The following is a 14,998-nucleotide window of genomic DNA, read 5'->3' on the forward strand; positions in this document are numbered from 1 at the left end:
CAAGAGGAATTTAGCATATTCATGGCAAATGCGTAGGAGGTGGGCGGGGGCTTTCAAAGTTATATTATGCCCATGCATTATGCAGAATCAACAGCACCAAGGGAGGCTGCAGGGAGTAGCATTAACAAAGGAAAGGAATGTTAATAGTATGTAGCTGCAGTTACTAAACAACCACGTAGAAAACTAAAGTATAAACTACATAAAAAACTAAAGTATAAACTGCATAGCATCATCAAAAAATTCTTCGCTCGAGTCTCATCGGAGGGTTGCCCGCCAGGGGTCATCGCTGAGCCACTAACGAAGTTTTAAAACCTCGAGACGACCGTCTCCCCGGGTCGATCGCGAAACGTCTTCACCTGCTCGCAGCGCAACCGAGTAACGTCACAAAGTTACCTTCTTGCGAATGGAAGACGCGTGCTTCATTACACGCTGCACACGCGCCCGATGATTGTTCAACAACACTCCCCCCCCTCCCCACGTGACGCAGAGACGCGTCAAACTGAGATGCGCCTCGCGAGTGCTCTGCACGTGGAGACGCGTTTAGCAATCATCGGTCGTGTGTGCAGCGTGCCATCACGATTCAATGTGTACTTGAACGGAGGTGAGTGGGTAAACCTGATGCGATCATGTAACCGTGGTGCGTCGTGGAAAATGGCAATTTGGGGGACCCTGCTAAGACACGTGTCTGTTCACGCCCAATATGCAGTACATGTCTGTCAATCAATCCACCTACTGGATGGGGGACCTCCCCAGGCAATGCAGGTCGTGGGGGGATTATTTGACCACACTTTGCCACGCCGGTCAGAGCGAGTTGGTGAAGGCGGGAAGCAGGTACGGGAGCGTGCACGAATCGGTGCAACGATGGATTTCGTTTCCCAGCAAATACGAAATCTCGGAACAATGTTTTGGACCAACCACGTGCTAACGTTGGCTCCAGTGTTGCATATTTACTGGGGTTCACTGCCCTCTGATGCCATCCACGTGCCCTCCTCCCACCCCCGCCACCACACACGCAGCAACGCAGGCAGCATATACATATCGCGCTGTCGGCTCTGCTCATTGATTGCAGGTGGGCATTTTCACAAGTCGAAGAGAGTGCCAAATTGTGTGCGCATGCGGAGCAGAAGGCGCGCTGCGCTTACACTCTCGGTGAGCCGAGTTTGAGTCCAGCTGACGGCCACCAACACCAGTGACGATAATCGGAACCGGTCCTGGGCATCGCCGAGGTCGACTCAGCCTCAAATGAATATCTGGTGCGGTGTGTAAACATCGTCGCTGGGAAGACAAAGGCGGCCGGGCATGGTGCTGGCCACCCACCGCCTCGCGTGCCGTGCCGGTCTTTATAGGCGTCCGCTAACAGCACTTGCCCTAACAGTCTGTTAAGGCTATACGGGGGAGGGGGGATCTTTGTCTTGGTAATACACATCATTGTCGGCAATAATCAATCTACTGCTGGATGAAGACCCCAAGTCGCTGCCACCTCTCACGAACCCGACGATTGATCCACCTCGCACCTGGACACGAAGTGATTTCATCGCTCCATCTCCTCGGCTGACGCTCCCTCTGAAACGCGTTCCATTCCTTGGCTGCCACAGCCGCACAGTACAGCATCAGTGTAGTTGTCCATCGGCCGTCGTCGTTCTGAATGGTTATTACACACGCGGCCTTAATAGGTGCTCGCTAACGGTGCATAATGCACACACGAACACACACAGCCTATTGTGGACCGTCAGTGCCTCCCTCCTAACTTGGCCCCGAACTCTGTCGCCTTGTGTTTTCAGAGTGGGTGATGGGGGGGGGGTCCTAGGAGATGGGGTGGATGGGGTGGGGGTCTGAGGAGGAAGGGGAGGTGGGGGGCACAATTAAACCTCGTGTGCCTAGCGACTCACAACAGATGCAGAGTTGATCCCGACGGCGTGTTCCAGATTTAACCGTAGCTCGCGATTACTGCTGGGTTCCCACACGCAGATACACGCGTACATTCATACATGTATACACATCGGCACAAGCATACAAACACAGAAGTAGAAATAAACACACACATATATATAGACACACATAGACATACAGACACACACACCCATATACATACAAAAACAAAGATCCCCGTATAGCCTGACCAGACTGTTGGGGAAAGTGCCGTGAGCGATACATACAGACACACGCTGTTAGCGACAGCACGTACACACACACGCACACGTACCCGTAAGCTCACAACAAACACACGTACCCGTAATCTCATACACACAACACAAAAACGCAGGCCACACACACACATTCACGCACACATTCACGTACACACACAGAAAACCACACCCCCCCCCAAATATATATACACACAGCAACCCTCATACATCCATCCATCCACATACAATACATACCCACACTCACACACCCGCACGGGTCGCCGCTTTGTTCTAAGCGACAGCGCAACATAAGGAGCCGCCTGCACGTCCCCAGCAGCAGCAGCAGCGGAGTGATGCTGATGTGCTGAGCGCAGGGAGGACGGAGGAGGCTGCAGATCGACAACGGAGGAGAGGGGAGCAAGAGGAAGCAAGAGTAAGAGGTGCAGCAGTGGATGAGGAGAGGGGAGGAGGAGGAGGCTGAAGATCGGCAACGGAGGAGAGAGAGAGAGGAGTAAGAGGAAGAGTTGCAGCAGTGGAGGAGAGGGGAGGAGGAGGAGGCTGAAGATCAGCAACGGAGGAGAGAGAGTAAGAGGTGCAGCAGTGGAGGGGAGAAGGAGGAGGCTGAAGAGCAAGCGAGGAGTGGAGGAGGAGCAGGAGGTTGGGCGAGGAGCAACGTTAGAGGAGCCTCCGTCGCCTGCGCGTGGCTGACGTTGATGCCGAGGAACGGCTTTAAGTTCACATCCGAGGTGGCACCGTTGAGCCTGATCGTTGCATTTCGGAGCGTACCGAGGGCGCCGCAGTCGCACGCCGCGGAGGAGTGACACGGGAAGCAGAGGCGGCAGAGCATCGGGAGAAGAAGAGGTGTGGGGAGGACTGAACAACAGCAGCGGAGAAGAAGAGAGGAGGAAGACGAAGAGACAGAAGACGACGAGGGAGGGAGGAGAGGGAAGATGATGGGGTCGCCTCTACTCGTGTCGCTGCCGCCGCCGCTGCTCCTGCTGCTGCTGCTCGCTCTGCGCTGCTGCTGCTGGGCGCAGCCTCCTCCTCCTTCCTCATCGGCTCCCGTGGGGCGCGACCTCTGCGCAACAGCAGCTCTCACCCTGGGCACGAGGCCAACCCGCGGTGCCTCGATCCATGCTGCCCACTGCGAACGGCGGGTAAGCGCTAGAACGTCGAGATGCGCGAGTTGGTTGGAGTCAAATTTCGATTTAAAGCTTTCGTGACCGCAGGGATTCATCTTCTTGGTTCTTTCGGTAAAGTCATCACGTAGAATGGAAATAATAAAATAGTAAAAATAAAACATGATAAAATAATTCTCACGACGTTTCGGCCACAACGCAAGCAGCCGTCCTCAGGTAGGAGAACAGGTCTGTCGAGGAGACAGCGTCTGAAAAGCATTTTCAAGAACCAAGAAGATGAATCCCTGCAGTCACGAAAGCTTTAAATTGAAGTTGGTAACTCGTTTGCAATTCAAGATGTGCCCTTGTTGGTTGCAATGTAACATTTAAACTACACGTTAAATAAATGTTTTAATAGCAGCTACCACGCATTAAACTTAATAGTTTACCTTGTGATCCACTTGCACTATGTACTCTATAAAGAAAAGCCGAGTTTCTGCACCGTGCAGGTCTGTCGAGGAGACAGAGTCTGAAATGGTTGGAGTCAGTTGGAGTTAGAGCACGTGGAGTTGGAACCACCTGGGGGGGGGGGGCGGGGGTTAGAACTTCCGGAGTTGAAGTTGGAGGAGCAAGGTTCTGTGTTTGATCTCTCGCTCAAATGTTGCATTCTCAGGAAGAACGTAATCAACCAGGTAGGGTGTTGACTGTTATGTTATCCGACTCTCTGTTGTGTTACATTACATTTCTAAGTATACTAGATTTGTGTTTCTATTTCATTTATACCTGATGATGATTGCTTGTGTTGCAATCGAAACGTCGTATGCTAGTATTAAATTATTCTTTTCTTTTTATACGTCACTTTACCGAAAGAACCAAAGAGTAGAGCAAGGAGAGTTTGAATCTTGACTTAAAGCTTCCGTGACTGCAAAAATTCATTTTCTTTTCTTTGTGTTGTGATCGTAACGTCGTAGTTTTTTTTTGTGATTTTCTTTGAACCTATCTATGTGACTTTTTTCCGAAAGACCCAAAGAATACGAGTTTTTGAATGTCGAGAATACGCGTCGGAACTTCTACCGTGAAGGGTGCTGATGCAGGGGACGGCAGCAGTAGCCGCACAAGCGCTCCTTAAGGGCTGCCTCGTGACAGCTGTTTATTAAAGACCCCCACCGTCTCGTGTTCACCTAGACCAGGGGTCGGCAACCAAAATAACAAGAAGAGCCATTTCTTTCCAATTCGGTACAAAATTCAGTATTTCAAGAGCCGCAATGCATCTGAGTACATACGTACTCATCGTCAAGAAGCAGCCCGTAAAGAGCCGCATGCGGCTCCGGAGCCGTAGGTTGCCGACCCCTGACCTAGACAATGCATTGCGGCTCTTGATATACTGAGGGTTTTTGTTGTTTTATTATACCGAATTCTAAATAAAAAAATAAATCTCTGTTATTTTGGTTGGCCGACTCCAGGGTCTAGAGCAAGAGTTCGAACGCGGAGAGTCGGAACCACCTGTGGGGTTTGTTGGCGTTAGGACTTCAAGAGTTAAAGTTTTTAGAGCAAAAGTTCCAATGTCTAGAATACGCGTTGGAACTTCGACCGTGAAGGGACTCGAGTGAGAGAGAATTAAATTTCGATTTCAAGCTTTCGTGACTGCAGGGATTCATCTTGTTGGTTCTTTCGGTAAAGTCACGTAGAAGGGAAATAATAAAATAATAAAAATAAAACATAATAAAATAATTCTCACGACGTTTCCCTTCTACGTGACTTTACCCAAAGAACCAAGAAGATGAGAGAGAATTTCCAAGGTGAGAAAGTGTCGAGGTATAATAACCGGAGTTAGTATGTCGACGATTCGAGTTGGAACGTTAAGCCTCAAAACAGACGTGTCTAAACATCCATTGTTTTACTGGCATCTCCTGGCCACCTTGTAAGGTTGGAGTTGCTTTGGAATCATTTGACTCTGGGGTCTGAGGATCGACTCTGCAGCAGCTCAGCAGCTGAGACATAAGGAAGCGATACTAATCATCATTCTATCGCAATCATCACTCCGCACAGATAAAAATGCATTGATGTTTTTAAAAGATTCGTTCGTTTTTCAGTCCGCTTGTCCTGGTAAGAGTCGTGGCGGCAGCGTGTTGAGCAGGGCGGTCCAGACCTCGCTTTCCCTGGCGACAGACTGTAGCTCTACATTACTATACAATACTACACTATACACTACACTATACACTACACTATACTAGACACTACTATAAACTACACTATACACTACACTATACACTACATTATACACAACAATACACTACATTATACACCACTATCCACTACTATACACTACACACTACACTATACTATACACTACACTATACACTACTATACACTACACTATACACTACACTATACACTACTATACACTACACTATACACTACACTATACACAGACTCTAGCTCTTCCCGGGGAACTCCCAGGCGTTCCCAGGCCAGCCGAGTGACGTCGTCCCGCCAGCAGCAGCGTGTCCTGGGCCGGCCCCGGGGTCTTCGCCCAGTGGGATGTTGCTGCTGCTGCTGCCCGGTAGATGTCCGGGTGGGGTCTATCGGGGTGGGGGCATCCTTACCAGGTGCCCGAACCATGGTTGGGACAATGTTTTTTAAAAGCTTTATAGTTCGGGACCGCCGCTCGTATCGCCACTGTAAACTTCATAACCATCGCCATCATCACCACCACTACCACCAACTTGTATCTTCTTGATCACCATCTCCTCCGTCACCATCATCATCTTCCACTAGAAGCTCCGTTTCTACCGCAACCATTATGGCCTCCGCTAAACTTTCACCGCTCTCATCAATCACCGACCGACCATTACTATCTCCATCGCGATCACCGCCAGCATCTGTTTCACCAACATCCATCCAAAGACAAAGATCCCCCGTATAGCCGTGCACAGACGTTTGAGGCAAGTGCTGTGAGCGAGCACCTATGAATGCCGGCACGGCACACGAAGAGGTGGGTGGTCAGCACCACGCCCGGTCCGCCTTTGTCTCCCCAGTGGCGATGTTTACACATCGCACCAGGTACCCACTTGAGGCTGAGTCGACCTAGGGGAGGCCCAGAACCGGTTCAGATAATCGTCACTGGGTGTTTGTGGCCGCGTGCGCGGGAGTCGAACTCGGGTTCTTTGCGCAGAGCGCTATCCACCACTGCAACACTACCGCTCCCCTACTATGATTAGTACACTACACACACACACACCTGTTGCACTGAGGAATAACCACAGGGCTAGAGAGGGTGGGTGCGTGGGTTGGCTGACGGCGGGAGGCGGCCGTGACGGACACTCGATCCTTTTCCGCTGCGTAATTGCCCTCGATTCCGTGGGTCAAAAATAAATGACGAAAAAGTGCAACAAAAGTGTCAGTGTTGTCCCGGTAAGTGTGGCAGGGAGTGAAGTCAGGACCAGGTGCAGCGCTGCAATTCCTTACACACGCCACTGCTTGAGGAAGATCCCTCGCTTGACAGAGGCCCCCCTCCCTTCCTCTACTCCCTATAGCGTTAAAGAGAGTTGTTTGGTCCACTCTGCCACACTGGCGGAGGTGGGAGTAACAGCCCACGCTTTACCCCCAACCAATACTGTACATCCGCCATTCGCTACGAAGTGACGGTGACGTCACAACGGCGCCTGTGCCAGGCTAGGTGCCACGTGAAGTTTCGATTTAAAGCTTTCGTGACTGCAGGGATTCATCTTGGTTCTTTCGGTAAAGTCACGTAGAAGGGAAGTAATACAATAATAAAAATAAAGCATAATAAAATAATTCTCACGAAGGTGAAGACGGCTGCTTGCGTTGTGGCCGAAACGTCATGATAATTATTTTATTATGTTTTATTTGTATTATTTTATTACTTCCCTTCTACGTGACTTTACCAAAAGAACCAAGATGAAAGCCACGTGAAGTGTCGAAGGCTTGCTGACAGGAGGTCTCGGGACAGACCCAGGTGCCATGGGTTGGCTGACTGAGATGACCGGTAGATGCACACCAGCTGTACCCCCTACTGGGCCAACTTTCTCCGATAGTTGTTGTGAGCGTCGCTCCTCTGCCCTCCGTTGTTGCTGCTGGAGGGCGACTGCCTCCAACTGCCCAGTAGCGTCCTTCACGAGCCTCCTCCACAGAGGCCGATCTTGACACCGCTGGTACCAGTCATCGGCAAGTCCGCTCAGCTCTACATCCTCCCGTACCGCGTCAGTCCATCTCTTCTCCAGCCCACCAGCCGATCGATGAAATGTTTGGTGTAACTCATTGCTGGGTGGACAGCGGGGGTTGGGGTAGCGGGAAATGAAGACTCACAGTGGCAGCACAGAACATTTATAGCGAATTATATTGGGGGGGGTGGGTGTCTGGAACTCCATTCCTCTGGACACTTAGAAACATGCACTGAGATTATTGACATTATTTTGCTGATGGAAATTTCCACGCGAAAATACACTTTGTTGGGGCTATCATTTGTGGTCAGGTCGCGTCTGAAATTTAAGTTAATATCTCAGTGGGCTTTATCTTGTAAAATAAAAAAAGTTGTTTTATATATTTGTTAAGTAATTTGTTTATCTTTTTCTTTACCTGGCACTCCTTTCGTGTTTATGTGTTGTTTGTTGTTGTAACGTTCTGACGCTGCCCCGACTGGACATCTGTGAAAAAAGAGCTTCATAGCTCATCGGATTCCTCCAGCATCATTAAATATAGTCTGATTATGTCGACTCCCTGTCACCTCTGCTCACGTTCAGGCACAACATCTTCAGTGGTTTCTTCTTCCCTGCCCATGAACCGCTTGCCCCTGCCTCCCCTCTAGAATATCAACACCATCCATTGTTTGCAGACAGCGTCTTGTGACACGATCACAGAGTTAGACGCTGCTGTGCAAATCTCTACGCTGCATTGTCGTCGCAGGCGAGTGTGTGACCGGCACTGGCATCCATCGAGGACATTGTGACTACTTTGTCCACGTGCTGCTCAGATGTTCCACCGATCCTGGCAACAGCCCTTACCGTGATTCTACACCTCGCCCTCATCCCACGATTTGTCCATGACCTGATACCTTATCCCGTGGACAGCTGGAGTTTCCTTGAGTTGATCCGTAAAGACCTCTGCTGCGTCTCTCAAATAGCTTCGAATAGATACACGTATTGTACTTCAAAGTAAAAACTGTTAGGAAACATTTTTAAAATTTAATTCTAGCCAGGCCTCATGGTGTAAAAGTGCAGTCTCCAACTCTTATTATCTCTCTCTCTCTGGCATCTCTATTTACAGGCTATCAAGAAGGACCACTGCCTGCAACGTCACCTATTCATTATACACTCACCCTTTTAAGGCCACCTTGTTGGTGACAGACGTGTGGAGTTTTTGTATTTTGTTACGCCTGTGTATGACCTCATCCCACGTCCTCACTGACAGTGGCCGGCGTGATTTATTGGACGCCCGATGAGAGGATAGGCGATGGTGGCTGAGAGATCTCCGTACCCCTGAGCCATCAACCCCTCGCCCCCAGCCCAAGCCGGACTCTTAACATCTCACCACGCTGTCGAGATGTTAACTAGCTTGACGAGTGCTGTATATTTGGAGTTGGCGTGTGTTCCTCTCTCTCCGTGGTCGCGTGGATTTTTGCTCCTGGTCCTCCGGTTTTCCTCCCTCCACTTTTGGAATCGACATGTCGTTTAGAGTATTTGGCTGAATTTTTTTTGCTTAAAACTTTCGTGACTGCAGGAATTCATATTCTTGAATTTGATTGTTATTTTTATTTATATGAAAAATAAAAATACGTAAAAAAAAAGTTATATCTACGTGACTTTACCCAAAGAACCACGAATAACATTTGGCTGCTATACATTTCCACGTGACGATAAGCCCTACCTGCTCAAGTAAAACAGTTGAAGGGTTCATCTTCTTGGTTCTTTCGGTAAAGTCACGTAGAAGGGAAATAATAAAATAATAAAAATAAAACATAATAAAATAATTCTCACGACGTTTCGGCCACAACGCAAGTAGCCGTCCTCAGGTGAAGAACAGGTCTTTCGAGAAGCGTCTGAATGAAACACCACCAGGCTTGGAGCGTATATTTAAGCTGGGTTGGAGGGGGAAGAGAGCCTCCAACCCAGCTTAAATATACGCTCCAAGCCTGGTGGTGTTTCATTCAGACGCTGTCTTCCCAACAGACCTGTTCTTCACCTGAGGACGGCTGCTTGCGTTGTGGCCGAAACGTCGTGAGAATTATTTTATTATGTTTTATTTTTATTATTTTATTATTTCCCTTCTACGTGACTTTACCGAAAGAACCAAGAAGATGAATCCCTGCAGTCACGAAAGCTTTAAATCGAAAGTTGAAGGGTTTTTCTTATTTTGTGTTGACCGTGACCCTCTTTGCCTCTCCGCTCTCCGCAGGAACTGGTGCCCGTACCCGGTGAGCAGGAGGGTTCCGTGTCCCGTGCACAACGGCACCGAGGTGTACGTGCGGCGCGTGCTGCACGCCTGCCACTGGGCCAAGGGATGCGCCCCCAAGATCAGGTGAGCTCACCAACGGGTCATCATGACGATAACAACAACAACAATAACAACAACGACGTTAACTTGTAACGTGCCGCGGCATCAAAGCAGCAGCAGCAGCCGCTCGCTCTAGATTCGGAAATTTTCCAAGGTTGAGAGGAAAGGGGCTGACCCAGGCATTGCAATAAATTCAACGAGACGCATAAAACCTTGCCCGTTTTGCTCATCGGGTTACATGCAGATATTTTAAGTCCGCGGAATGGTTAACGATGGCAAAAAAAAACCGATCGTGCCAAAGCGCGTGACGTTTGGTGTGACGTCTGACGTTTCACAACCACGTGCTGAGAGCTGCTCGCTCCTCTGCCTCACACGGGCTACGATCTATGAATGTATGTCTGTGAGCACAGAGCCAAACGCTAAGCGGCCAGCAATAAACAGCGCTATTATACTTGCACTAGAGCAATGTTAATATAGGAACTTGAGGTGGTGGGGGAGGGAGGGGGGCGATGGTAGCGAAACACAGCAACCAGTCTGACCGTGGAGATGTATGTACGGCATGTTGAACTTCTTTCGCACCGTACTTTTGCAATCGCGTTAATCGGAGGTGGGGGGCGAAGTACAACAAATTCGAAACAAAAAGCCAGTTCCAAAGAAGCGAGTTTTCAATCTCGACCATTTAAAAGCGACATCGCTCCAGTGGCTTCCGAATATCGGAAGGAAGAGCGTTCCAGACGGGGCCTGCAGAAGCGCATCTGCGGTGACCACCTGATCTTCGTTCGAGGGCGGTCCAACCAAAAGTCCCCGCTGCTACCGCGAGGATGACGACCGGAGTTCCACGTGGCGATGGTTTTACGCTCCGTGACGCTGAGAACAATCTCCCGGCTCGATTCGAGCTCCATCCTCTGCGCGGATTTTCTAGCCACCCCCCCCCACCCCTTCTCACTCGTCTCTCGTATTTGGAGCGAGCGTAGCGGCCACATTCTTAAGCCGCCGTGCCGCCTGCCACCGCCGTCGCCCTTTTGATGCCAGGAAATAAAAACTCGGCGGTTCGTTAGCGGCGGGAGATGACACGTGCACATGCACGCACACACACACGCACGCGCACGCACGCGCACACGCGGGGTTCGCGAAAGACACGGGGGTCTGCAAGGCATTGAGTTACTCCGCGCTATTTTGAGAAGGGGGGCGCGCGGCGGGGGGGGGGCATGCTCAGTTGGGGCATTGCTGCATTCCCGTTGTTAGAGGGCGGCCCCCCCCCCGTAATGGTTGTACAACTCTCGGAATTTCGTTTGTTTCAGTTACCCACCGAAGGTCGTTTCGATCACGCCCTATGATGTGTGGGTGCATTGCCACGCGCACCGCCCGTTGTGTCGATCCACTGCTGGACGAGGCCCCCCCCTCCCCACCCCCCCCGCGTGCCATGCGTGTCGTTGTGATGGCTTAATCGAACAGACTTCACCGCTCTGGTCTGTGTGGGTTGGTGAAGGTGGTGGTGGGGGGGGGGACAGGATAATGAGTTTTACGGCACTGCCTTCTGCTGCTGTAAACGCCCATTACATCTGAAGTTAGCGCGCAAATTTGTAACCCATGCACACCCACCAAAGCACGAGCCTGGATCAGCGTTGCTGAGCTGCCGAGATCTGACGACACAGGGCGCAATGATGGTTGCTTTGTTTTATTCCCTCCCCAGACGACCCTAATTCCTGACCCAGCTCCGACGCCTTGCTTTCTGTGTGCACCATGCCACATCTCTCCCCCAGCGCTACGCCGTGCTCCTACTTCGGCTCAACTGTCCTGCCACCAGACCTCTGCTCCTGCCACCACTTATCCTCATCCATGCCCATTTCACCAAACCCCCACTGCCTCTCATCCACGCTGCACCAATCAAACAACCTCACTCACCATCACATTCCATCTTATTCTGCCGTAGGGGCCGTCCATAAATAACGTGACGCGATTTTGGACGATTTTTGACCCCCTCCCCCCCCCGTTCGTCAGACGGCGTCACAAAAAGTCAGACCCCCCCTCAAATATGACGTCACAAACTCTGCCCCCCCCAAAAAAAAACATGCTTCAAATCGTAAATGTCTTTGTAGTGCGTATTTAATGTGGCGCTGCACTCTGATCTTGTAGGAGAAAACATTTATTACAAAGTCGTTTTCATTAAGTAGAACGTGTTGTCTATATTTAGTTAAAGTTGCGCATTTTGATGTGACGTCACATTTCTCAAACCTCTCCCCCCCCCCTCGTCACACATAGTCACAAATGTCTGACTTTAAGATGTTTTCTTGTTCATGTTTTTGTTTTTTGTTTGTTGCGGTTGCACCCGATTCAAGAGCCGAATGGCTCACAGGGCTCTACCAAATAAATGAAACTGAAACAGAAAACGTCTGTGGGTGGAGCCTGGGCGTAGTGGTGAGCACGCCACGCTATTAACCAGTGATCCGAGTTTGATTCCCAGCCATTAGGGGCCGTCCATAAATGACGTCACGCACCTGGGAAGGGGGGGTCAAAAAATTGTCCGAAATCGCGTGACGTCATTTATGGACGGCCCCTTAGTGGGGATGATCTAAACCGATCCTGGACCTCACCTAGGTTGAATCAACCTTAAAAGAGTAACTGAAGCGTTGCGTAAACAATCAGCATTGGAGACAACGGTGGCCGGGTGTAGTGTTGGCTACAATTACAGCACTTGAGGATCGAATACAACACTTACCCAATTGCTATAGTGTGTATATCTATATGCATGGATATTTAAAGTTGTCGGTGGTGAATTTTCATTTAAAGCTTACGTGACTGCAGGGATTAATCTTTTTGGTTCTTTCGGTAAAGTCACGTAGAAGAGAAATAATAAAATAATAAAAATAAAACATAATAAAATAATTCTCACGACGTTTCGGCCATAACGCAAGCAGCCGTCCTCAGGTGAAGAACAGGTCTGTCGGAAAGACAGCGTCTGAATGACGCGTCTGAATGACGCTGTCTTTCCGTCTGAATGACGCTGTCTTTCCGACAGACCTGTTCTTCACATGAGGACGGCTGCTTGTGTTGTGGCCGAAACGTCGTGAGAATGATTTTATAATGTTTTATTTTAATTATTTTATTATTTCCCTTCTACGTGACTTTACCGAAAGAACCAAGAAATGGTTGTCGGTGGTGGTTGATGGGCCTATTGGGGGTTGATTAAAGCAGACTTAACTTTTTTGGGGGCCCTCTCATTCAGTTGATGAACTCCGGGTGAGATGACAGAAGAGTTCTAGCCACGGGAGGGACGTGAGATGGAGTGAGGGGATGGACTCACGGGATTTAGGCGCCACGGTGGCTAGGAGATGTTAACTATCTCGCCTGGTATACAGGAGGTCGTGGGTTTCGATACCCTGACGACTGTATATTTGGAGTTTGCATGTTTCTCTCCCTGTGGTCGATGTTTCTCCGGATCCTCTGGGTTTTCCCTCCACATTTAGAATCAACACGCGTTTAGAGTATTTGGCTGCTATAAATTCCAACATGATAAGCCACTTCGTTGGGCTATCATTTGTGGCCAGGTCGTTTCTCAAAAAGAGCTGTATAACTCATTGGGCCTTTAGTTCATATTTTAGTGAGATGAGTGAAATGTGAACAAAATAAAAGCGTAATGAGATGATAGAAGAGAGATGCAGATGAGACAGAAATTTAGTGAAATGGGACAGATGTCGACAAGAGGAAAATATGTAGTATAATTAACAAAATAGAAAGTATGATTAAACTTTAACAATAATATATATATAATTTCCTCGTGCTCATTAGGATCTGACTTGTTGCATTCGAGTTGATATTTTGTGGATCCCATTTTCATCCAAAAATAAATCCACTTAAACTGCTTGGGGCCCGACGCTTTTGCCGAGTTTGCTTGGGACCAGAGCCACCAGTGGCTATGGGGGAGAATCAGTTTGTTTCTCTTCGTGCGTGTGTGCGCGTGCCCGCGTGTGTGTGTGCGCGTGCCCGTGTGTGTGCGCGTATGTGTGCGTGTGCCCGTGTGTGTGTGCGTGTGCCCGAGTGTGTGCGCGTGTGTGTGCCCGTGTGTGTGTGCGTGTGCCCGTGTGTGTGCGTGTGCCCGCGTGTGTGCGCGTGTGTGTGCGTGCCCGTGTGGGGTGCGCGCGCCCGTGTGTGTGTGCGCGCGCCCGTGTGTGTGTGCGTGTGTAACGGTCAGCGCGCTGCACTACGGACCTGGCGACCCGGGTTCGATTCCCGCTCACGGCAAACACCAGTGACGATTATCTGAACCGGTCCTGGGCCTCCCATAGGTCGACTCAGCCTCAAATGAGTACCTGGTGCGGTGTGTAAACATCGCCGCTAGGGAGACAAAGGCGGTCGGGCGTGGTGCTGGCCACCCACCCACTCGTGTACCGTTCCGGCCTTCATAGGTGCTCGCTAACAGCACTTGCCCCTACAGTCTGTTAAGGCTATACGGGGGATCTTTGTGTGCGCGTGCCCGCGTGTGTGTGCGCGTGCCCGCGTGTGTGTGTGCGTGTGGGGAGCTCTGGTGTAGCGGTGAGCGCTGCGCTACGAACCAGGCCACCCGAGTTCGAGTCCCGCTCACGGCCACCAACACCGGTGGCAATTATCTGAACCGGTGCTGGGTCTCCCCGAGGTCGATCCAGTCCCAAATGAGTACCTGGTGCGGTGTGTAAAAACATCGCCACTGGGGAGACAAAGGCGGTCGGGCGTCGAGCTCGCAACCCACCCTCGTTGTGTGCCGTGTCGGCCTTTATCTGTGCTACTCGCTAACAGCACTTGCCCCAACGGTGTGTTGAGGCTATACGGGGGATCTTTATCTTTGTTTGTGTGTGTCGTCCTGGCAGCTACCGCAGCGCGGTGCGACCGACGTACCGACTCGCGTACCGCCTCGCGTCCGTGTTGGAGTGGCGCTGCTGCCCCGGCTTCACGGGGAAACGCTGCCAAGATGGTGAGGACCGGTGTGTGTGTGTATAGGTTTAACAGCAGACGTCTCACTCCGAATCAGTCGAGCGGCATTATATTTTCATCGGTCGCGTAACCCTGTGTGGAAGCTACCTGGTCTGTCGCTCCGCACGAAGCTTCGGGTCTTCTCGGCCACGGTTATTCCCTCCCCTAATGGAGCATTTTCGCCGGTTAGAAACATTTAGGCTGGCCTGCCTACGATCCATCCTGGGTTTAACCAGGCTGGATTGTGTGAGGAGCTCACAAATTATTGAAAGATCTGGACAAAGTCCCATCGGT

At 50.4% G+C, this 14,998-nt stretch overlaps 1 protein-coding gene across 1 annotated transcript in view; it reads left to right on the top strand.

Annotated features, from left to right (window-relative positions):
* The first annotated feature begins 1,858 nt into the window (after positions 1 to 1,858).
* Positions 1,859 to 14,998, top strand: part of LOC133348888 (collagen alpha-1(XXVI) chain-like) — a 125,668-nt gene continuing 112,528 nt past the window's right edge. Inside the window, 4 exon segments of the mRNA XM_061561974.1 lie at positions 1,859 to 3,174; positions 3,176 to 3,283; positions 9,659 to 9,781; positions 14,602 to 14,705. Of these exon segments, the coding sequence (XP_061417958.1) occupies positions 3,077 to 3,174; positions 3,176 to 3,283; positions 9,659 to 9,781; positions 14,602 to 14,705 (433 nt within the window). The 5' untranslated portion in view covers positions 1,859 to 3,076.

This window comes from Lethenteron reissneri, chromosome 28 (genome assembly GCF_015708825.2).
Source record: "Lethenteron reissneri isolate LAM-NWPU_2019-01 chromosome 28, ASM1570882v1, whole genome shotgun sequence".
Taxonomy (NCBI): domain Eukaryota; kingdom Metazoa; phylum Chordata; class Hyperoartia; order Petromyzontiformes; family Petromyzontidae; genus Lethenteron; species Lethenteron reissneri.